Raw genomic sequence first — 25,611 nt, forward strand, 5'->3', positions numbered from 1 at the left:
CTGGACTAGAGTGAAACCCTACCTCAAAACACCAAAAAAGAAAATAAAAGAAAAGAAATTTATACAGGGAACTTAAATAGCCAGGTTGTTTGCCCAGTCTTTGACCCAGTATATTTGAGAAAAAGTTTTATGGGCTTTATAACCGGTAACCCACTACACTGGGAAAAGGAGATTAAAAAGTAACTAATTGAAAACATCAGGACAGGGCTGGGGAAATGACTTAGCAGTTAAGGTGTTTGCCTGTGAAGCCTAAGGACCCCAGTCTGATTCCCTAGGACCCTCATGAGCCAGATGCACAGGGGGCACATTCATCTGGAGTTCATTTACAGTGGCTGGAGACCCTGGAACACCCATTCCCTCTTTCTCTTTTTTTTTCTTTGTTCATTTCTGTTTGTTTATTGGAGAGTGACTTAGACAGAGAAAGAGGCAGATAGACAGAGAGAGAGAACAGGGGTCCTTAGGCTTCACAGGCTAGTGCTTAACCGCTAAGCCATCTCTCTAACCCCTATTCTCTCTTTCTATCTGCCTCTTCCCCCTCATAAATAATAAATAAATAAAACAATTTATATAAAAACAGGACACAGAACATTGATGGGAGAACTGGAAGAAGGCATAATATACAGAAATACATGTCATAGCTAGGAAGATGGATCAGTAGGCAGAGTAGCTGAGGGAGTCACCTGGTGTTGACCTGTGGCTTCCATGACACACGTGAATGTGCACCTGGGCAAACATGCACACACATACACATAAATGAAACGGATGATAGGAAGGCATGCTATGACTATAGTTATCTTCTCCAAGTTTATCTACAGATTCAGTCCACACAGTGCCTATCCAAACACCGGTGGTATTCTTAACAGAAATGAACAGAAGTACCCTAAAACTAACATAGAAGCACCAAAGACGTTACAAAGCCAACGCAATCTTGAGGAGAGGGAGCAAATCTGGAGATAAACACACTAGCTTACTTTCAAATATATCACAAAGTTAACAGTCAGCAAAACAGCATGCCTCCAGGATGAAAGCAGATACACAGGGCTGGAGAGATGGCTTAGCTGCTAAGGCACTTGTCTGTGAAGTGCAAGGACCCAAGTTCAATTCCCCAGGACCCATGTAAGTTGGTTGAACAAGGTGGCACATGTGTCTGGAGTTCATTTGCAGTGCCAAGAGGCCTTGGCCTGCTCATTCTCCCCCCCCCTCTCTTTCTCTCCCCCTTCCACTCTCTCTCCTTGCAAATAAATAAAGTATTATTTAAAGAAAACTCTAATGGATTAATAACTGAAATGCAAGAACAAAAACTATGAAACTACTAGAAGAAAATATTGGCAAAAGGCTCTATGGTAATGGTCTGAGGAACGTTTACTGGATACAATCTGAAGAGTTCGTCAAAGAAAAAAGGAAAATTAAATTCCATCACTCTGAAAACTTTCTGCACAGCAAAGAAAAGAATAAGCACAGTGAATAGGAATAGGAGGGAGTATCTACAAACTATATGCCTAATAAGGGCTAATACTTATATAATAATCAGATTATTAGCTAAAGAATCACCTGAATTGGGCTGGAGAAATAGCTTAGCAGTTAAGGCACTTGGCTGCGAAGCCTAAGGACCCAAGTTCAATTCCCCAGTATCCAAGTATGCCAGATGTACATGTGTCCGAAGTTTGTTTGCAGTGGCTGGAGGACCTGGAGATCCCATTCAGTCACTCAGTCAGTCAGTCAGTCTGTCTGTCCATCTCTCTTTCTCTATTTCTCTCTCTAATAAATAAATAATAAAATAATTTTTAGAAAAGAATCACCTAGTTGAAACATAGACAAAAGATCTGAACAGACATTTCTCAAGACATCCAAATTACCAACAGGAATCTGAAAGAAAGAAAAAAAAAAAAAACTCAGTACCACCAATCATCGGAGAAATGAACATCTAACCACGACGAGACATTACCTCAGTCCTGTTAGAGTAGTCGTTATCAAAACAGGCTAAAGATAACAAATGTTGGCAAAAATGTGGAGGAAAATGGTCCCTCGTGCACACATGACTGGAATGGAAATTAGTATGGTCATCATGTAAATCCATATAGATTCTTCAAGAACTAAAACTAAAAATAGAACTAGCATGGATAGAATCCAGCGATCTCAGATAGAAATGCCAAACATCTGAACTCCCATGTTCACTGAAAAACTACTCACAACAGCCAAGGTATGGAAAGAACCTAGGAGTCCATCAACAGACTGTAAAATGTACATTTCGCTATATATACATATTTAGGGATATTAGTCATAAAAAGTACAAAAGAAACCTGTCAGTTATAACAACAGATTGAACATCAATAACATTTTGTTATGTAAAATAAGCCAGCCCCAGAAAGACACACATCTCCATCCTGTGATTCTAGGTAGACATTGCTTTTACAGGAATGAAGAGTAGAGCCTTAGGAGACACAGGGAGGAGGAAGGGAGGAGGAAGCTTGGGGAGATGCTGGGTAAAGAATATGAAATTATAATTAGATGGGAGCAGTATGTTCAAGAGATCCATTACACAGCATGGTGACTATAGTTATGACAATGCAAGCATTCTTGAAAAAATGTCAAGAGAATAAATGTGTTCTCATACACACGTACAGGTTATTCTGTGAGGTAATGCATATGTTAATTATCTAAAATTAGCCTTTGTATTTTGTGTATATGTCAAAACTAGTGTCCTGTGTACGATAAATACATGTATTAGCTATAAACTTTAAATTAATTACAAAAATACAATAATAAAATATATGCATCACGAAATAATGAATTCAGTGACATTTCTATTCAATCATCTTCCCTGTGGAGCCTTTTTGATGCTCCCATTTTGAATTACTCTGCCAGGAATGTTGACTGGTAGATCTGCTGGTGAAAATCCACTTCCCAGTGTAACCCTGCTTCATGGAGTAGCCATATATTTCTTTCCTTTTATGTGGAGACACTTCACAACCTAGGGTTATGCACACACTTGGAAAAGGGAAGACTGGAGGAAAGAAAACACTATTTTACATAGAGAAGTATGTCATTTGACTTTTATTTTTTTTAAATTTATACTGAAATAGACAGATGGATCCATAAGCAAAGCTATGCTTGTATTCTTAGAGAAATTAAATATTTTTTAAACATATATTCGGTTGAGGTAATGCTAGTCAGCATCTCTAGATGCATAAGGACTGAGCTTATTTTCTGGAATGCAGGGGTTTCCATTTCAACCAAATGCAGCTAAATATTGTGGAATGTATTATTTTATTAGATTAACTTTTTTTTTGAGGTAGAGTCTTACTCTAGCCCAGGCTGACCTGGAATTCACTATGGAGTTTCAGGGTGGCCTTGAACTCATGGCGATCCTCTTACCTCTGCCTTCCAAGTGCTGGGATTAAAGGCGTGCACCCAACACCCTTTATTAGATTAACATATAGATACCAGAAATATGAAACATACACGTTGGCCACTGGCTAGAAGTTCTGTATAGACTCTGTCACCACTAAGGCACAACTTGAGAGACAGTTCTTCAGAATGTCTTCCATCCACAAGCTCCCTTTGAAAGACTCTTGTATTTCAAGCAGACAAGTTACAAGGTTTAAGAGCATTAAAAAAAAAAAAATGCCCAGTTTTTTTTTTTTAAACCAGAAAAGTAGCAATCCATAAAAGAAAAAGAGAGTTAAATTAATACCAAAGTAAGGAATCTTAAAAAAAAAAAAGTTGTACTTTTTGTGATATTTGGTTTCTTAATCAATAAACTTTGAACTGAAATCTTAGCCATCATGACTATTTTAACTTGCTCTGCAGAATATTCAAGCATTTTGCTTGGTAGCTGCCATGGATGGCTTTAACTTTCTAAGACTGTCCAAGTGCAGTATTCTACTTTCGAGCAATGTTCTGTTTTCATAAAGCCTCAACACGGTGCCTCACTTTGCTTTTCATCTCACATCTTTCACTTAGCAGCATCCACAGTTTGCTATTACTCCTCAGAATCTCTCCGCCATCTCCTTCCTTGGAGAGATGATGTCGACAGATCAGATCATTCACCTTCTCTCTCAGAGACACTGGATCGATTTGCTGAATACTGGAGAACCATTCATGTCAGAGAGAATTACCCACAAGTGAATTCCTACGTCCCTTCCCAGTGTTCTCAACACAGAGCCCATCTTCTACTTAGCACTTCTAGACCATCACCTGCTGGGGGTTTGGCATTACATGGAGATGAGCTTGGAGTAAACACACAGGACAGGTACAATAGCAGAGTCGGAGACACGGAGCAGAAGTTATATCCTGAAATTACTCAGCAGTGAGATAATCTCTCCAAGACAATAGACTGTAGATGTAATAAGCAAGTTGTAAGATATTCACACCTACTCACTGGCCTGAATGGTATGAAGGGACTGTAATAGAACACAGGAGGAATTGAATGTTGAGCTGGGAACTGCCCTATCCCTAAGCTCTGCCTAGGGACACTACAAGTACCCAGGCGAACACATAGCAGTGACGTTCTTGATGGGGAATAAGGCAGCATATACAGGCCCATACAATGGAATCAATTGCTTGCATGCATTTTATTAATGTTCCTTTGTCATGCATGTCTTTCCTCTATCTTTTAGCATTGGGATGAGGGCAACACACTACCTCCTTTATATAGGAATGGGCGACAGGCATCCCACTCAGGAAGGGGAGAAGCCTGTGGTATCAGCTCTCCATGCTCTTTACCTCTTCCTTCTATCTTTTAAAAAGGTGGTTTAGGGGTGGCTTAGCGGTTAAGGCGTTTGCCTGCAAAGCCAAAGGACCCAGGTTCGATTCCCCAGGACCACATTAGCCAGATGCACAAGGAGGCACATGCGTTTGGAGTTTGTTTGCAGTGGCTGGAGGCCCAGTAACACCCATGTTCTCTCTCTCTCTCTCTCCCTCTTTCTAAATAAATAAAAATAAAATATTTTTTAAAATATGTTTTAACTTGCTTGTACATGTGTTGTTTGTGTGCACATGGGCATGCCAGGATCTCTTGCAGCTACAAACAACCACCAGACACATGGGGCACTTTTTGCATCTGACTTTATATGGGCTGCTGGGGAATTGAAGCCCAGCTGGCCGATTTTGCAAGCAAGTGATTTTTTAAATTTAATTTATTTATTAACTTATTTTATTTTGAGAGTGAGAAAGAGGGAGAGAGAGAGAGAATGGGCAGATACACCAGGGCCAAATGCATGTACCACCTTTTGCATCTGGCTTACATGGATACTGGGGAATCAAAACTGGTTCCTTAGATTTCGCAGACAAGCACTTTACCACCAAACTACCTCTCCAGCCCAGCAACCAAGTGATTGTAACCACCAAGCAATCTCTCCAACCCCTCTTTCTGTCTTTTGTACTTTCATCTCCTGAACACATTCCTGAGAGTCTCCTAGGCCCTTCTCATCTGTGCTTCTCACATATTGGTGGACTGCAGTCTTTCCTTAGTAAAAAACTACCATAGGCTAACACTTTATACCACGGTGAACTTGGAGGAACATTCAGGCCAGGTCAGCTGGTTCCATGTGCGGGACATTGCATTGGTTTCTGTGAAACCTCTAAGAAGTCTTATCTATTTTCCAGTGAGATGTTCCTTTCAGGCACATTTCCAATGTCCATTTCATCACTGCAGAAATGTCATCTTTGTTTCCTTCTGTTTCTCCCTGAAGGGCTGATGCTACGCAGACTCAGTCTGTGTCCTGAGATTACTGATATATAGGAGTAGTTGAATCAAGTAATGCAAGACATGGTTTCATGTGCTTTGAAGGCACACTACATCTGTGGACAGCTTTCATCAAGGGCATGTGTTGTCTATTCCTGGAGAACTATACCCAAGGCCATGACATCATTTTGCCAGCTTGAGGGAGAACGAGAAACAATGGCTCCAAGAACCATCCTTGCCACCATCACTCTGCCCCCAAAGCTTCTAAGTGGGTAAAACAGAGGACTCCCTTGCACTGAGAATCCCCATCGACTCTATAAGTCCCTCTTTGTTTTGCTTTTGTCTTCCTAATTCCACATACTTCTCTTAAGACAATGAACAAAGACCACAGTGGAAGAAAGCAAGGGAGAAAGAGAGAGAGAGAGATGCAAGTTTCAGCAGCCGCACAAAGTGGCATTGAGATGTGAGCAAGACAAACACACTCTCTATTCAAGTGGTCACAAACTTATTCAGGGCATGCCAAAGGTAACAATTAGCACCAACACAGAAGAGGGATGGGGAAAGAGCAAGGGGAGGTCAGAGATGGACAGTTTGTAGGGCGCTTAGGAAGCAAATCACAGATTGTAGATCATGTACTCTGGTTTGCCTGAGGCAGATTTGCTCTAATTCTTTTCTTCCTATTACTTCCAAGTTTCTTTTATGACCTCCCTATCCAACTATATACACTGATGACCCTCATGTGAGCTGAGTTTGAAATACACTGTTTATTTTTTTTAAATAGATTCCTCTTATCTAGGTATATTTGGCTTTCAGAAAAATAGCAGTTTCACCGTTAGCTTGTGCAGTCTGCTTTTTCCTGCTGAATACCATTCCTAATTTGCCCAAGTCCCTTGAATGCCCTAGGAGTTTGGCAATTTACTGCCACCTACTGTTCATTCTCGGGGACAAGAGCACAATGAGGAGAAAGGAATTTCTTTGAACTCAATGGGTGAAGAGATGAGGAATGGGGAACAGTGAGCCCTGGACACAGAAAAGAAGTAGATAAAAAGAACGAGACGGAACTGAAGCGAACCCGCTTATTCAACATGGAAATCTAACTCCCACGCCACATGTGAGCATTTTAAATCGGTGAGGATTTACTTTAAGAATCAGACTTTGAAAACCGTTTGTCAGCCTGCTTTCTAAAAAGACAATAATGGACTAGAAAAGGCACAGTCTTTCTAAAATCCAGCCAGAGGAGACATACCCACAGACAGCCTTTGGAATAAGAAAAATAAAAATGAGAAAAAGCAAGCAAAGGAAACCTTGTTTTGAGCATAGAGTCAAGGAGTGCCCTGACGGACAGTTGCAGGGGAGACACCGTCCATTTGCATGTTGGGAATGCATACTCTTTGACGTGGACACTAAGTGTAGCTTTGTGCCGACAAGCCAAATCCTGTGAGTGCCACCTTCAGGATTGGCGCACGAAGCCTCTAAGAAAAGCCCTATCAGTGAGTCGTGATCATGGTATAAGTCAGCTGTGGTGGGATGTTATAGTAATTGAGAAGCTCAGCCACAGCTGGTTACAAAGCCAGCGTGAGGACACTGAACCCATTTGTAGAAACCAGCGATGGAGGTGAAGTAATATGGTAGACATCCTGAAGTATTTATACTCTACCAGATAGGGACTCTGAGAAAGAATGACCCGATAGCTGACGTAGTATAGGCTATTTGCTCCCTTTGAGTAAAGAAGGAAAAAAAAAATGTGCTCACTTCTGTAATAGCATGGATGTTTTCTCAGAATCCTCTGAGGGATCCACGTTAATCTTCATGAGACTTTAACCCCTGTGCAGAGAAAAGCTTGGCCTTTGAATACACAGATGGCCACTTGTTTTAAGCTTAGATATTCTCTTCCCAACCCGATATCTCTGACTCCATTCATCAAACTGCGAACGAATCAATGACATGTTGTCACTACCAGGCCCTTAAGGAAGATTCAATTGCTGGAGAACCACTACAGAAAATCCAATGGCTTGGGGACCCCGCCACCAGCACAGAGCTGTTCTCGGAGGAGGTAAGAGACGCGGTACACACAGCCTGGTTCTTGCAGACACTCAGTTTCTGCAGCGTCCTAACGTACTGTAGCTTCTGAGGGCATAGGGGGATGAGTGGCGACTTTCCTGGGTTTAGACGATGAGGCAGCTTTCACCAAAGGCTCCAGCACCAGCTTCTCTTAGTACAGTGTGTTGCTGGAAGGCAAAAAGAGATTGCCTTTGCTTTGATTTTAAAGCTGATTCTTCTTTCCTAGTAGACTCTGCTCACTGTTCTAAGGCCATTGGGTAGCCCAAAAAGAGGCTACTTTCTGCACATACAACCCCATAACTGCTTCTGCTTTATATATACATACATACATATATATATATATCCAAGATTCTGCTCTATGCAGAGATTTTATTTTATTTTGAGGTAGTGTCTAACTCTAGTCCAGGCTGATCTGGAATCTACTATGTAGTCTCAGGGTGGCATCCCAAGGACTAGGATTAAAAGTGTGTACCACCACGCCCGGTTTTTTATGCAGAGATTAAAAAATATTTTAATATGTTTATTTGCAAGCAGAAAAGTGAGAGTGAGTGAAAGAGAGAGAGAGTGAGAGAGGCAGGAAGGTAGGAAGGTAATGGGCATGCCAGGGCCTCTTGCCACTGTAAATCAACTCTAGATGTTGCACTCCTTTGTGCATCTGGTTTTATGTGGGTGCTGGGGAATAGAACCCAGGCCAACAGTCTCAACACTCAAGGGCCTTTAACTGCAGAGCCATCTCTACAGCCCCAAGAGAATTCTTAACAGTTTATGGGATTCCATGAGGGCGGGTAGAGTTTGGGTGACTGGACCCCTGAAGGTGAAAAGCTCAGGAAAGTTTGCTCTTGCTAGAAATCCAAGATGATATGACCTTTTATCTCTTGCCTTGTGAGTTCCCCTGGGCTGGCTCGGACCAGGCCCAGGCCCAGCTGGGAGGGCCCCTAACTTTACTCTCTGCATGGGTTCTTTTTCCTCTCCAGCTCCCCACATGGCAGGAGCTCCTTGAATTTTCTTTCCTCTTTTCTTCCCATGCTTTCTTCCCCAGGCCCTCCATGTGAGACCTCTGGCTACACGTGAGCCTTTCCTTGGCTCTACTTCCCTCAATAAATATAATCATTTAATAATTATCCTTCTCAGTTTTCTTTGTTATTCAATTCTTTGATTAAAATTAGAAATGAACCTAGGGCTTGGGGTTCAAGGACTTGTCTGGACCGTTAGCATCACGTTACAAAGATTCTGTTCTATGCAGAGATTTGTTTTGTTTTGTTTTGAGGTAGGGTCTGTGACTCTAGTCCAGACTGATCTGGAATCTACTATGTAGTCTCAGGGTAGCCTCCCAAGGGATTGGATTAAACGTGTGTATCACCATACCTAGCTTTTTATGCAGATATTAAAAAAATAATAATGTATTTATTTTCAAGCAGAAAAGTGAGAGTGAGAGAAAGAGACAGGAAGGGAGTGTGAGATAATGGCCATGCCAGGGCCTCTTGCCACTGCACATGATTCTAGATGTATGTGCCCTGTTGCAGTCTGGTTCGCATTGCTGTTAGAAATCACCCAACCAAGAGTAGCTTCTGGGAAAAAGAGGTTTATTTTAGCTTACAGGCTCGAGGGGAAGCTCCACGATGGCAGGGGAAAACGATGGCATGAGCAGAGGGTGGACATCACCCCCTGGCCAACATAAGGTGGATCACAGCAACAGGAGGGTGTGCCAAACACTGGCAAGGGGAAACTGGCTTTAATACCCATAAGCCCGCCCCCAACAATACACTCCCTCCAGGAGGCATTAATTCCAAAATATCCATCAGCTGGGAACCTAGCATTCAGAACACCTAAGTTTATGGGGGACACCTGAATCAAACCACCACATGCCCCTTTGTGCATCTGGCTTTATGTGGGTGCTGGGGAATAGAACCCAGGCCAGCCGTCTTGACAAGCAAGGCCCTTTAACCACTGAGCCAGCTCTGCATCCCGTAGAGATTTCTTAATAGGTTATGGGATTCCTATGTGCCAAGCCACCTCCTTCTCCACTCAAAGAACATCCGAAACCGCTCCAAGGACAAATAACGGACAAACCTGAGGCATCCAGAGATGCAGCATGAGAAACACCTCATGGCACAGGCTTCTCAGTTCAGTTCTGTGCGACTACCCTACCCTACCACTGGGCTTACCCATCATCATGGTCCTTAACTTTCTCACAAAACATCAATACCTCTGACAGGTCATGGATTCAAGCACATCTATGCAATTTTGATACCTGTTCTCTCTGGATCAAATATCTAAAGTTTGAAATATCAAAATGCACTTTAGAGGTTAATGGAAGTATTCAGCATTTTACATAGCTTTGTTACCACTGCTATGGGACTGTGACTGGCATCAGGCTTGCTATAGCAATATAATATATTTTATGTACTTTTCTGAGTATATATCGCTATATTCTATGCCAATTTCATGTACCATCAGGCCTTGAACTTGTGATCCTCTTAGCCCAGCCTCCTGAAATTACAGGTCTATACCACCAGGCCCAGCTCACCTCTTGTTCTAATATACAACATTCACCCATTATCCTAGAAGTCTTTCTGTATTCTAGGTATAGCGCAATGCAATGCAAAATTTTCCCAACCCAGGAACTCCCAACATGGCTCAAATGTGAGTAGGTGACACTGCCAACTTTTACAATTGAAAAAAGAAGACGCACAAAGAGAGACAGAGAGGGGGTGGGGGGAGGGAGCGCCACTTAACAGTACTACTATTTTCTGGTGCTGTAGTTGCTGCCAAAGTTTGGATCTCATAAAACTGGAAGGCCAGAATTTCCTGGCATCATTTTAAATAAAATGCAGGTTTAATATTAAAGCACATTTATCCTAACATACATTTTTTTTCCCCCTTGCAATGTCAATCAAAGTAAGGGCTTTGCACAGGGAATCTATTGTGGCTATTCTACTAAGCGAACTTGGAACTGGAAACATGATTCCATTTCCCCCAAGTGGTTTAGGGCCTTGGCACGCAAGCTGGTTTGAGGAGCAATCATAAAAAAAAAAAAATTAAAAAAATAAATAAAAAAACATTACCTCATTTCTAGGGACATTCGTGTGTGTGGTTAGAGAAGGTGATCAGTAGAGCACAAGAACAGCCGCAAAGGAAGATGTCTGTCAGGTATCCTGCTGCTGCTGCTTCTTCTTTCTTTCTTTTTTTTCTAGCTGGAGTGATTATCCAAGGTGAGTGAGATTTAGACCAGTCAAAGGCAAGCAGGATGGGACTCAACTATCTTGACGAAACACATGCCGGGCCCGATTTCTCTTCTGACAGCACTGATCTCATCTCTAAGACACAACCCAGCAAAAAAACCTGCATCCCACTAAGGAGATTAATTTTCTCCTTCTTATCTGATTGTGATGTTCAAAGAATATTTCCCCAACCCAGATCATCACCCAATCATCCATCTTCCAGCTCAGAACCCCGGAGCTTTGACAATAAGCACGGATGCCCTTTTTATTAGGGTCAGGTCATAACCTAATGTTCCCAGAAGAAACCAGAGGAAGAAAATAGCTGAGGACCAGAAGGGAATGAAGTTATTTCTCTTATACTCAACCCAGAATATCTGAGTTTTCAGAAGTGAGGGAGGTTTCAGGGCTATTTTCATGCTATTAGGATTCAGAACTCTAAACTATACTGAAAAGCCCAAGTTTTGGGGTTTAAAATGTTCTTGTGTCTTTTCAGCATCCCACAGGAACTTCTCAAGTAGACAGAGTTCCTTCAGCACACTTCAGGTGGTGAGGCTACAACATCGCCGTGTTCTCAGTGATCCGAGTGACAGTTCTGCTCACATAATACGAAAAATAGACCCCTGCTCATGTGAAATAGAACAAAGCTCAGCTGAAAACCCCTTTAGAAGTTCACTGTTTTTCCTTGAGGCTATTTTTATTGATTCTTTAAATGCTCATGCTACACATATAAGAAAACAGTAGGGCTGGAGAGATGGCTTAGCGGTTAAGAGCTTGCCTGTGAAGCCTAAGGACCCCGGTTCGAGGCTCGATTCCCCAGGACCCACGTTAGCCAGATGCACAAGGGTGCGCACGCAACTGGAGTTTGTTTGCAGTGACTGGAGGCCCTGGCGCTCCCATTCTCTCTATATATATCTGCCTCTTTCTCTGTCTGTTGCTCTCACATAAATAAATAAAAATGAACAACAAGAAGAAAAAAAGAAAACAGTAAAAGTAGAATATAAAGGAAATGGCAACTTCTTTTTTCTCATTGTGTCACTTACAGGTAGAAACCGCAACAAATGGTTTGTATATAAGATTTCTCCACTGAATATTAGCTTGCTAAGGGCAATAATTGTTTGTTTGTTTTCTGAGTATATCTCCAGCTCCTGCTTACAGGCACTGAGGTCGCCCAATACTGATTTACTCAATTGCGTAACTTGTTTCTTTACAGTCAGATGGATCCATAAATCAAGACTTTGAACCTTGTTGTATAAGCTTGGATAACATGACCACTTGTTTGAAAAGAAAAAAAAAAAAAAAGAAATGCGATGGCAGTCATAAAAGTCCATCAATCCTGCTCTGTTGCTCAGGTAACAGATACCTACCTAGACACAGGCTGCTTGATGTTTTGGTAATAAGCCCCAATTCCCCTTTTTATTAGTACTGGGCCTGCTGTGGGGTTATTCACTAGTGTCACCTGAGTGACTTAGCCCAGGGTCAGAATGATACACACACTTACTTCTGTGATGTCTTAGTCCTTAGACTTAAATTTTAAGGAAACAAATAAATAAAAGAATAATAAGCATGCTTGTTTATCAATTTTTGAAATCAGTGTAGGGACAGAATGTTGCATGCTTACTTCTGTGATGTCTTAGTCCTTAGGCTTAAATTTAAGGAAATCAAAAATAAATTATAATAAACAATAAGCATGTCTACCAATTTTTGAAATTCTCATAAATGACAAGATGTAAAAGCCAAAATGACTATTTCTTCAGTAACAAAAACATGTATCACCCTGCCCCTCACTGGCCTTCACTTAATGCACACGACTCACAAGTCAGTTTTGCTTCTCTCAAGAGTGGTCACAAAGGATGCAGATGAGGTTTCGTTTGTGGCTTATATTTTTATCACATAGAAGCCAAAGTTATGAGAGACCGAAACAGATCGTGTATGATAAAATTTGAGTTAATGTCTGTCTCCCTTCCTTCCTTCCTTCCTTCCTTCCTTCCTTCCTTCCTTCCTTCCTTCCTTCCTTCCTTCCTTCCTTCCTTCCTTCCTTCCTTTCTTTCTTTCTTTCTTTCTTTTTTGCAGTCTTCTGGCAAAATGAAATAGTCTTGTTAATACATGTGCTTGCACAATTTACGATAAGAACCAACATGTTTACAGAACCATATTATATTGAATACAACTTTCTTCGATACTGAAAACATTGAATTTTTGTTTGGTTTTAAACTCTGAGGAAAATTCATTATGATCCTAGTAGGAAAATGTGAGTCAACCAACCTCTCATCAATTTTACTTCAAAATTTGTTCTTAAAGAATACCCTTTACTTCGTTCACAGGTTTTGATGACACTACACGTGTTGTTCATCATTCTTTAGAATCACAGCCTCTCCTGGAGCATCTGAGGGTGAGTGGCATATATTTATCTGGCCCCAAGCTGAGCTTCTTCCTAGAAACAATATGGATGCCACGAGGTGCAGCGGTGCTAGTAGAATTAATTCATCCATCTGTCCTTCTCACTGTCCCTGAGGGACAAACCTCAAGGAGACCCAAGAAGATGAGGTCCACTGCATTTGTATGGGAAAGGGTCTTGGAGCAGCCTGGGTACCCTAAAGGGAAAGTGAACTGGGTCAAGCACTGGGGTCTTCCTTTCTGTCTCCCACACCTTTTCTTTTTCAAAGAGTAAATCTTTTCAGAATACTGTCTCTCTTACTTGCCTTCTGAAAAAATCAATGTTTCAAAAGTTAATTTCTTGGTTAGTCATGTGGTTTTATTCTCCCTATTGATTTCTCTTTTATTTTTATTGTTTTTCTTATATCTTTATTCTTTACTGAGAGTCCCCTATGTTTCATTATTTATATGCTGTACTTTTCCCTGGACACATGAATTTCAAGTCACTAATACACTAATCATTCTGTTAATGCCACTGTAGCCACGTCCTCAAAATTCTAATTAATGCCACTTTCAATTTGAATACTTTAAAGTTGGCCTTTTAATTTCATCTTTTAAAAAGTGTGTGTGTGAGGGGGTGCTAGAGATATGGTTTAGCAATTAAAGTGCTTGCCTGTGAAGCCTAAGGACCCATGTTTGAGTCTCCAAATCCCATGTAAGCCAGATGCACAAAGATGAGGCAAGCACAAGGTTGCACATGCCCACTAGATGATGCAAGTGTCTGGAATTCTATTGCAATGGCTGAGGCCCTGACCTGCCAATTCTCTCTCCCCCCTTTCTCCCTCTCTCTCTCTCTCTCTCTCTCTCTCTCTCCCTAAAATAAATTTCAAAAAGTGTGTGTGCATGCATGCATGTGGGATAAATGTAGAGAGTATGCATATGTGTGTGCAGTTGAGCACTCCCTGTGTGCCCGGTGCAGAAGCCACAGTAGAATGCTGGGTATTTTCCTCTATCATTTCTGCTAGTCTGGCTGACTAGCAAAGCCCCAGTAATTCTCTTGTCTCTGTCCCTCTCAGGAGTGGCATTACAATTGTACATGGCCACACCTGGCTTCTTATGCAGTTGATGGGGATCTGACTTGGGTCCATATGCTTATAAGGAAAGGGCTGTTACCCACTGAGTCATCACCCCAGCCACCTAAATTTCTTATTGAAGAGACAGTTACTTGGACTGGACATATGGATTAGCAGTTAAGGCATTTGTCTGCAAAGTCTAAGGACCCAAGTTCAATTCCCCAGTATCCACATAAGCCATATGCACAAGGTGGCATATGCATCCTGAGTTTGTTTGCAGTGGCTAGAGGTCTTGTTGTGCCTATTCTCTCTCTATCTCTCTCAGATAAATAAATGAATAAATATTTTAGTGAAAAGAATGTAAGAGCCAAAGGAAGTGTAGGAAGTACAGCGTGCTCCTTCCAGACACAAAATGGCCTAGATATCCATGAGCTCACAGTGCCTGACACTACCTGCACAAGACCATCATAATAGGAGGGAAAGATAATGACATCAAAACAAAAGAGAGACTGGTTGAGAGAGGGAGGGTATATGATGGAGAGTGGAGTTTCAAGGGGAAAGGCAGGGGAGGGAGGGCATTGCCATGGGATTTTTTTTAATAATCATGGAAGATGCTAATAAAAAAATTTTTGAAGGGAAAAAAAAGAGACAGTTACTTAGCAGTGTTTTTCAACAATATGTTGAAACTGAACTTTTTCTATTTCCAAGTTGACAGAGGCATTAAAGCTGGAACTAACAGATCCAGTCATGTTGCAATAATCCCCAGGCTCTTTCCTTTTACTGATTCCTAAATATTCTCACTGGGAAAGTAGACTTTGTAGTATCAAGTAACAATGAAACCACATATACTGTGCAGCATAGATATATGCACCAAGATGTTTGCAGCATTTTTAAAATAATAAAGTACTATAAACCAATAAATAATGACATTGCTATGCTATCAAATTCTCTACCAAACAGAATTATTTAAAACTACATATGTTAGTATCAATGGATTTTTAAAAATGATGGTGAGTGAAATGGAAATCTTTTAAAATATGTGTACAAGACAGATGAAAAGGGGAAAAAAAACAATGCAATAAAAAACAAAACCACAGGATTATGAATTCCCATACGACTATGTTTTATGTGGCTTGAAAGACAATGAAGACATTCAAAAAATAACATGATAAATAAGGGTGCTTAGTACAGGAGTGCCTCATATAGGCTAATATAGAATATTTGTACTTATTTAACTGAGACATATTTAGCATTCATTTAGTACTTTTTGTGTGCATTTATGTGTTCCCGTGTGTGGGGCACATGTGTGTGGGGGGTGCACATGTGTATGTGGATACATGGGGGGAGGCCAGAGGTCATTGGTCATCTTCTATTACTTCCAACCTTTTACTGAAGACACGGGCTCTTACTGAATCCAGAGCTCACCAATTTAACTAGTCTAAGCTACCCAACTTGCCCCGGGAGCCAGCTTGTTTTCATCTCCTAAACAAAGACATTACACGCATGTGCCACCACCCGCAACATGTCAGTAGGTTCTAGAGATCCCAACTCAGGTCCTCACACTTTCACGGCGCATGTTTAACCAATTAATCCATCTCCCCAGCCAGATTATTTAATTTTTTAAAAATAGAGGTCTCCGAATATTTTCTGTTACAAACACATTTCAATTTTCATTTCTGTTTTGTGGTACTACAGATGAAACCCAGGGTCTTACACATTCTAGGCAACTACTTTTCCACTAAGCTATATCCCCAACCCTGTTATTTCTTTTTCTAAAGCAAAAAAATCAAAAATAAAAATAAGCTCAAGTCTCAAATATGTTTACTTTAGTTAAGCTGACAGCTGTACATTTAATGTGTATATATTACCTCTATATTACAGAACTTTTCACTTTGCAGATTTCCAACAGAAATATAAACCAATGTAAATATTTCTGAGAGTCTGGACACACTGGCTTTGTATGGCCCCTGCGGGAGGATTATGTTACATAGTGGGAAAGCAAAGCTTACCCATTAGTCAGTCTAACCTCAGGTCAAACCACATTTGCTGGGGAGTGACCTAGGTTAAGTATCTTTCCTTCTCTGGACATCAGGTTACTCATCTGTTAAGCAATAGTGAAATTTAGAAGTTACTGAACAGGTTAAATATCAAGTAATTATTATACAAGGCAAGTAGAAGTGTCTTATCAATAGTAGCAGCTATCGTGACCACTGTTAGATTTTTCCATAACCAATTATATCTACTTATGTTGGCAAAGATCTTTAAAAGATATTCCACCTAGAGAACAAAAGGACATAATAATAGTAATAATAAAAGCTATAAAATGAGTGGATATGTTGGGCGGATGTATTTAGGTTGTTTTTGTTTTCTGTATTTTCTTACTCACACATCCTCAGTGGGTCAGGAACCTAGACCCAAGTGTGAAGGAGATGACTTGGTTCTGTTTCACAGAATTTGGAGGCTTCCAAGGCTGAGTGGTGAATGTTTGAATGCTACATGCTTGCCACAGTTATACACAGAATATATATCTATATGTTAGGGTAACTGTTATAGTATATTTAAGAGCTAAGGAACTGGGCTGGAGAGATGGCTTAGCAGTTAAGGCGCTTGCTTGTGAAGCCTAAGGACTCATGTTCGACTCTCCAGGTCTCATGTAAGCCAGATAGACAGTGACCCAATCATGCAAGGTCACACATGCGTACAATGGGATGCATGTTCCGGGAGTTCAATAGCAGTGGCTGGAGGCCCTGGTGCCAGTTCCGCCCCCCCCATCTCTCTTTCTTGCATAAAAATGGCCAGTCCATTGGCCTTTCCTCAAAAGAAAAAAAAAAAAATTAAAGCTAAGGAACTGTAAATGAACATGAAATCAGACAGTTGTCAATTGAAATCCAATTGAAAATGAAGAGAAATCCCTAAAAGGACACGACAGTGAACCCTCTCTCTCCAGAGAAACATGGACTCCACCTACCAAGGAGCAGCATTATGTGGAAAAAACCGAGCTGAAGAGACTGCTCAGCAATTGAGGTGTTTGCCTGCAAAGCCTAAGGATCAAATTCAATCCCCAGTACCCACATAAAGACAGATGCACGGTGGTACATGTGTCTGGAGTTCATTTGCAGTGGCTAGAGGCCCTGGTATGCCCATTCTCTTTCTGTACCGGCCTAACTCTCACTGTCTCAAAGATAATAAATAAAATATTTTTAAAAGCTGTCTTATTAAACATATACAGTTCCTTTTCTTGTTATTCCTCCCTAAATAATAGAGTGTAACTATTTATATAGTATTTACATTATCTTAGGTAGTATGCTGAATCTAGAGGTACATTCTGTATAAACACTAACCATTCTATCTATACAAGGCCTTTTGGAATCTGCAGTGGATCATGAAAAGTGTCCTCTGTGGAAACCAAAGGATGACTGTATAACCTAAACAGGAACTAAGAGTTGATTTAAACATAGGGTTTACGAACTTGGCTACTATGTAAAATGGTACATTTATTTGTGGTTCTTGGGAAGAACATTTGCCACCTTAGAAATAATCACCTTGTATATCATAACAAGTACATCAATATGCTCAACAGAGAAAAAGCCAGGCTATAGCAAACTAGATTAAGTTAATATTCTACTTAAGATCACATTTATACTAAAAACACAGCTGATTCATATAGGCTGAATTTTTATTTCTGCCACTAATTAAAACTCTCATTTTCCAATAAGTCTGCCCACAGATAGATGGTCACTTATTTAACCATTCATGGATGGGTGACTCACCCTTGTTCACAAGCCCCAATTCTGTATCATCCCCCCCCCCAAAGGAAATGGAAAAACACAGAATTGTAAGCAATCAAAATGACACCAGAAACCAACAACACAGTTTAATTAAAAAAGAAAATCCATAGCAATTCATTCTTTTTTTTTCTTCTCTTTCTCTTCTCCACATAGAAAATAAGAGGTAACCCAGAGAAGTAATTAAAACCAAGTCTCCTTTTGCCCTCAGGGTGTCTGAGTAGACCTTCTCCAGTGAAATAATTAGCTTCAGATTTCTCATTTTTCTCCCTTTGTCATATGGAAATTGCTTCCCGTCTTTCTTTAGAAAAAAAAGTTGGCATCTAGCCTCTTCATTCACCCTGGGCTTCTAAGAACCTTAGTAATCATGTTATTCTGTCAAAAGGTTAAGACTGTGGGCTACAAGGCCAGTGTCACTGTTTGATTAGGATACTGGCTAGGATTGGAAATCAGGCCAACTTCATGAACTGCAGTGAATTTGCCCAACTTCTGAGATGGGATAAGGCGATGGACATGTCATTCAAGAGTGGGTGCAAGTGAGTTTATCTGTAACCACAGACTGCATGCCAGAATCAGACCTGACATTCAAAAGTGGGTGCAAGTGAGTTTATCTGGGACTACAGACTGTACCCCAGAACTGAACCTGACATTCAAGAGTAGGTGCAAATGAGTTTATCTGTGACCCCAGACTGTACCCCAGAAACTGTTGCTGTACCAAGAATAGCAGAGCAAAGATTCACTGGCACAAGGTACCAAACTTCAACCTGCTTGCTACTTGCCAATCACAATCAGGCCGCCTGCCATGGGGCCCCATGGAAAAATGCCGTTTGTTACCCACAGAGGTTGTGACTACACACACAAGCAGTTACCCCACTCACACACGAAAGCTACTTGGCGACATTACTCAGCATGCACAGGTCCAGTCTAGAAACTGAGACAAAAGAGATGGCAAATCCAAATGCTCACACGTGTGGAAACCCATGGTCATTTCCAAACAACTCATGATCACTCCATTTATCTCTTCACACGGTGGCAAGCAGGGAGTTTAACAAATGCTGCTCTCCAGTAAACAAAATACAGAGGATGTTCGAAATGCTTACAAATCCACATGAGAAGTCTCAACTGGAGTTCCATTAGGACTTGAGAGTAGATAAAACTGAGCAAGGGCTGGAAAGATGGCTTCATGATTAAGGTGCTTTCTTGCAAAGCCAAAGGACCCAGGTTCGACTCCCCAGGACCCATGTAAGCCAGATGTACAAAGTGGCGCACACATCTGGAATTTGTTTGCAGCAGCTAAAGCCCTGGCATGCCCGTTCTCTCCTTGTCCCAACCTCTCTCTCTCTTTGCCTCTTGCTCTTTTTCTCTCTCAAATAAATAAAATACAACTGAGAAAGATGGATAAAATGTCAGACTTCAGAGTGACACAGAGACATGAGATAGCTAAACGCCAGGAAAACAGAATCCATCCCACTAGTGAACAACCCACAGTTCACATCCTGCCCCGGCAACTGTAGGGAAACAGCAGGAGACTCACTGTAGCACTCGGGAGTGGCTGAGATCTTTCATATCAGAGTCTTCATAATGGGGTGTGATCATCCCCAGCCCACTATCGCTCAGCATGCGTTTCCGCAGGGCAGGGTTCCACCAGTCGGACAGCCTGGAAGAAAGAAAGGCACCCTGTCAGCTCTCTTATTATGATCCTGGTCTCGAAATGGGAGAAGCAAACTCCATCTAAACAACTTACTTCACATTCGTTATTTCCCAACAGCCCTGAACTAACTCTATGATGTTGTCCCTTCACAGATGAGGAAACTGAATTTGAAGACTTGGGTGATGGTAGTACATATGACAAGAATCAGGAAATGATGGAGCCAGGCATAAAAATGCAGGTTAAAAAATAATAAAGGCCATCCTGTCTCTCTGCTTTCTTGTTCCTGATTTATTTCCAGAAGGGAGCAACCGGTGCAAAGCTAGATGAGAATCTGAGGCAGTTTAGGGATGACAGAACCTTCAATGCCAAAGCCAGCAATGTCCTTGAGCCTGTAAGGTAGAATCTGTTTGGTTTCTCTTACATGGTTTTCCCTAAAACCTCACCAGAGGATGGGAGTAGGTACCTCTGGTCTTACATCTTCCTTTTTTATAGAAGAAAGGAACGTAAAGAAATGACTCCATTCCTGAGACACTAGAGCCACCGAATTCACCTGCCATCAGGACTAAACCACCCAGCTCAGTCTCCCATCTGGTATGGCCCGTCGGAAGACCCCAGTCTGGGTCTCCAGGCAGACTTATACATTTTCTGAGAACTCTGGCCCTGCCCAGTTAAACAGTGGCTCTCTTCTTCCCTTCCCTTCTCTTAAGCTTTCTCTTCAACTCCACTTAGCCCTACCTATAAACTAAGATTTCTAAATACCAGTCTGGGTGTTTCGTTCATAAAATTCATTAAGACGAGGATCTAGAAGGTCACTGACTGAATGGAAACTCTGCGTGACCTTAGTGCCTCAGTTATATTACCCACTCAAGGCTGAAAAGGGCTCAAAGAGGATCCCAAAATCCTGTAACAAAATTAAGGATAGATTCAAGTTCTAGCGGATTTTTAGGCTATTTTCAACCTGAAACTAAGCTAACAGAGCTCGAATGAATGACAAAGCCACCCCTTTGGGCAACTCTTTGCCAGGGGCAGAATGGTCACGTTGGCAGGAGGGCAACCTTTTTGTCAACTTTGGGGTGTGTCTGGGTGAGTTGACGTGGAGTCTTGGGCGGTCCCACCTGGTGCTTCTGCAGTAGAAAGGGGGAACCAGACCAGCTTTCCTACAGACTGACCGGCTGAAGGTAAGACACGGCCTACAAAGATGGCCTGTGGTCTCCAAGGCCGTATTAGGCTGCCCGTCGTTCCCGTGGGTCCTTTCCTGATGCTAGCAAGCTCTGGCATCACTGGCACAGGCTTCCTAACTATCTGTACCACTTCTGCCCGTTCTTTACCAGGAGACTCTGGTGGTGAGACCATGGGTAAAAAAGAAATCGGGAGGGAAGGAAGAAAAAATTAAGGAAGTAAGGGAGGAAGAGAAGAGGGATAAAAGGATAAGGTTCTCTCTGATGAACATGCCTGCTCATGCTGTGTGAGCTCCTGCGCACAACCTGTGATTGCTAGCTGGGGCCTATCTGGGCTTTCCTGGGCAATTTTTCTATCAACCCCCATCTACTTGTAAGCCATTCAAATGCACTACATTTCACAAGTGCAGAGATTTTTTTGTCTGTTTCTATTTGTCACACCATTTCTCAAATGTTTACACTAGTTATCTGGTAAACAAAAAGTTCCAAATAAATATGTCTGAATTGCTAGATAGTTTTTTTTTTTTTTGAAATAACCTAAAAATACTGTTTTCTGGTGGTACAAGGTGAGAGCTAAATACATGGATCCTGCATCAAAAAATATTTTTGGGGCTGGAGAGATGGTTTAGCGGTTAAGCGCTTGCCTGTGAAGCCTAAGGACCCCGGTTCGAGGCTCGGTTCCCCAGGTTCCACGTTAGCCAGATGCACAAGGGGGAGCATGCGTCTGGAGTTCATTTGCAGAGGCTGGAAGCCCTGGTGCGTCCATTCTCTCTCTCCCTCTATCTGTCTTTCTCTCTGTGTCTGTCGCTCTCAAATAAATAAATAAAAATATTTTTGATTTAGCAAGGCGTGGTGGCACACACCTTTAATCACAGCACTTGGGAGGCAGAGGCAGGAGGATCACTGTGAGTTCGAGGCCACCCTGAGACTACATAATGAATCCCAGGTCAGCCTGAGCCAAAATAAGACCCTCTTGAAAAAACAAAACAAAACAAAAAAAAAAAACTTTGATTCCATCTTGTATCTATGCAATAATAGGTTAAATAACGTATCTAAGCGTCATTTTCTTATCTGTAGATCTAGGATAATTACAGAGCCAAAATTTCAGGGTCATTATAAAACAATTCTAATAATATATGTAATGAGTATCAAAAACCAAGTGTCAAAAACTATTCTAAGCATTTTACCCATATTAATTAATTTGCTCTTCCAACTATTGTCTCGGTAGGTGTGACTACTATTTATACTGCACAGATGAAGAAACAAGTCCAGAGCACTTCAAACGAGCCACTATGAAGTGGAGAGAGGACTGCAAGACTGACAAGAACAATATGTGTTAGCCTGTCCACGAAGAACAAGACGAGGAAGAGACAAAGGCAGAGAGGGAGGGGGAGAACGTAGGAAAGGGTAAGGAAGAGGGAGAAGAGAAAAGAAGAAAGAAGGAAAGCGGAGGAAGAAGAAAATTGTTAAATCATTTGTGTTGATTTTTCATTGGGATAACAGACCAAATTTGGTGTGTGTATGTATGTATGTATGCATAATGTCAGTATGACTATTTTCTAGCCCTGGTAGGAAGTGCTGGTGTAATGGTAAGGAAGGATCAGACAAGATACAGATCTGCTTGGTACTGAATATTCCTGCATATCCACCCAGAAGACAGACTTACAGTGGAACCAGCTACACTTTACTCTAGGGAAATAAATCTGTCATGGGAATGATCAGTCCAAAGCCAAACCAGACACAAGGCCACCCTGTGGCCATCCAGATGTCAGAACCTACAGAGAGGAGGCAGCTTACCCTGAGGCCTGCTCCACCACCAGGTCAGGCATGCCAGGAGGGGTCCCCGCCTGCTGTGACATCACCATATCTGGGTCAAGAATAAAAATCTCATCGTGGGAAATCTCCATCACAAAGTGCAAATGTTCCTAAGAAGGAAAAAATAAGTTCATCAGAATATGCAAACACACCACCCACAACACAACAACACCAAGCAGTCCCAGTTTGTCTCCTGGATGAAAGAATTCTGCAGTGCCTCACATGAGCCCAGAGTCTGGTCAGAAACCTGAGCTGTCCATGCTCCTTCCTGAGGTATTTTACTGGGGCCAGTAAGGGGTTGGTTCAGCATTCCCAACTGACCCTGTCTTCTTAGATATAACCATTACAGATGGTCTTTTTCTCTTCTTCCCAATATTATTCAAAGAAGTGATATTCCTCATTTCTGCTTGCTGCCTGGTCTAACATGAGTATAACAGCTTCGACTTCAGGCCCACATTGTGGCCAAAGCTACGAGGCTTGGTTAACAGCTGGTTAAGTATTGCACTTTTTTTCCCCTGTTTTTCTTTCTTTCTTTTTTTGTGTTTTCAAGGTAGGGTCTCACTCTAGCCCAGGCTGACCTAGAGTTCACTAAGTAGTCACAGGGTGTCCTTGAACTCAAGGCGATCCTCCTACCTCTGTCTCCCAAGTGCTGGGATTAAAGGCATGCGCTACCACGCCTGGCCATCCTTTTTGTCTTTTTTATTTATTTTTTTTTTTTTTTTTCTCCAGGAGAATTTGAAGGGAAAGGACTTGTTAATCTTGGGCCAAACTAATTATTTTTTTCTCATTACGGAACTTCGGGAATTGATGAACCAACTTGGTTATAATCTATATATTAGCTGACTAGGACTATGTTTAAAGAGCAAAAGCTTTGGCTTCCCTATAGGACAAGCACTGTGTGAATATATCTCTGCAGGGCAGGCATGTGACAAGAGCCACAAGCTAAGTTATTATCTCTCCTACTGAGCTAGGTCACCTCACTGAGTCCATAAATCACTGAGTCCAAAACACACGAAGAAAAAGAGCTTCCTGGTTTAGGTTACAAATGCCATTCTAACATGTGTGCAAGCCTCCATGTATTTGAGCAAAAACAGTGAGCCTAGCTAATAACACAACTAGGTGACATTTAACTCACCTGAGATCTGTCTATTCGGTAAAAGCGGTCAGCAGAAGTTGCTAGAGGAGAAAAACAAAATGCACATGGCATTCAGAGTCATCACCACCTGCACAGTCCTCCCTTCTAACTGCAATCAAAAGCTCGCATTGCAGCCGTGCCAGGCTGGGGGACAGTCACACTCTGGTAACACAAACTCAGCACTGCACATGGGGCCCTTGGTGATTCCATGGCTTAAAGGCCCTTCCCCATCTTATCTGTCATAGCTGCTTTACTTGTCTTCTAAGAATCAACTCAAATGATTCCACTTTTATGAAACTTCCCTCTTCCAGTCCTCCGTTGTAGACATGCATTGCTCCCAACCCCGTCTCAGTGACATTTTGCTAACCTCTTACAGAGCGCATCTTCAGATACAACCAGAAGACTAAAAGGCTGTGTCTTTAAAGGATTCTGTTTCATTTACTCTTTTATGTCTTAAGAAATTAGCACAGGACCTTTAACAGAGCCACGATTCAATGTTTTATTAAGTAAATAAAGCCAGAAAAGAAACTGCAGTTAGGTAGACTTCCCAGGGATATGAGACTCTCATTTTGAAAAACAGCTTGAAGATGTAGCCTAGGGACCACATCTGGCCTGAATGGAATCCTTCTCTTTCAAACTGTGTCCCTAGAGGCATTTCTGAAGGAAGCCAAATGGCAAAAACAAAAATTAGTACTTAAGCACTCTCTAATAGAGACTGGGCTGCATCTGTGGTTTCAGAAAGAAAAGTTCTAAAGTACAAATCTGGAGTATCTAGAAATTATCTTGATTATGCTTAATATTAAAAAGAAATATTTTCCTGGGACTAGAATGATGACTTTTGCTTAAAGGCACTTACCTGCAAATCCTGCCAACCCAAGTTCAATTTCCCAGCACCCACATAAGACCAGATGTGCTTGGCAAGAGACCCTGTATGTGTGTACATGTACACACACACACACATACACATGTGCACATAAAAAAGTAAAATATAAAAACTTATCCTCCTTCCTCAAATCTATTTTAGATAGCCCAAATAGGAGCATTTTTTAATAAAACAAATAGAAAATAAAAACACATAGCACAAGAGGGAAAAAACCTAGAATACAAATAACCACTTAAGATAACAAATTTTTAAATATCTTTTTCTGAAAGAAACTGAACTGAAAAACAAGATAGTCAAGGTCCCTGCTTTTAAAGGAATAAGATGAAGCAAAGCGTGCCTCAGCAAGATTTCATCTACTCTGCTCTTTTCAAGTATGAGAAGACTTCAGCCATAATGTTAAATGAGTTCACCATTAAAAGGCACGCAGCACATAATGAAAACCACACTTGGTATGCTAACTTTAAACATTATATCACACAGGGGTGGATGAGGGTGTGGCCCACCGTGTGAGGTGCCAATAGTTACATGGATGGATATGTTATCTGTATGAGATCTAAGATGCATGGGTCAGGATGGGGGTTTTCATTCCCAGCTTAAATTAGGTGATAAATAAGCAAGAATATATAGAGATGAGGATGATTGCAATATGGACAATTAGAGGGAAATAAAAAAAAACATGCTTGAGATTAAAAATGTACACGCACTGAATAACCATGCAATGATCATTCCATTCTGCATGCAACAGGTCAG

General features: G+C 41.4%; 1 protein-coding gene across 1 annotated transcript in view; it reads right to left on the reverse strand.

The window, feature by feature from the left end:
- The window catches only part of Dgki (diacylglycerol kinase iota), a 499,206-nt gene that overhangs the window by 62,194 nt on the left and 411,401 nt on the right, over positions 1-25,611 (reverse strand). Inside the window, 3 exon segments of the mRNA XM_045160292.1 lie at positions 19,734-19,856; positions 22,826-22,953; positions 23,979-24,019. Coding sequence (XP_045016227.1) covers positions 19,734-19,856; positions 22,826-22,953; positions 23,979-24,019 — 292 coding nt within the window.

Source organism: Jaculus jaculus, chromosome 10 (genome assembly GCF_020740685.1).
Source record: "Jaculus jaculus isolate mJacJac1 chromosome 10, mJacJac1.mat.Y.cur, whole genome shotgun sequence".
Classification (NCBI taxonomy): domain Eukaryota; kingdom Metazoa; phylum Chordata; class Mammalia; order Rodentia; family Dipodidae; genus Jaculus; species Jaculus jaculus.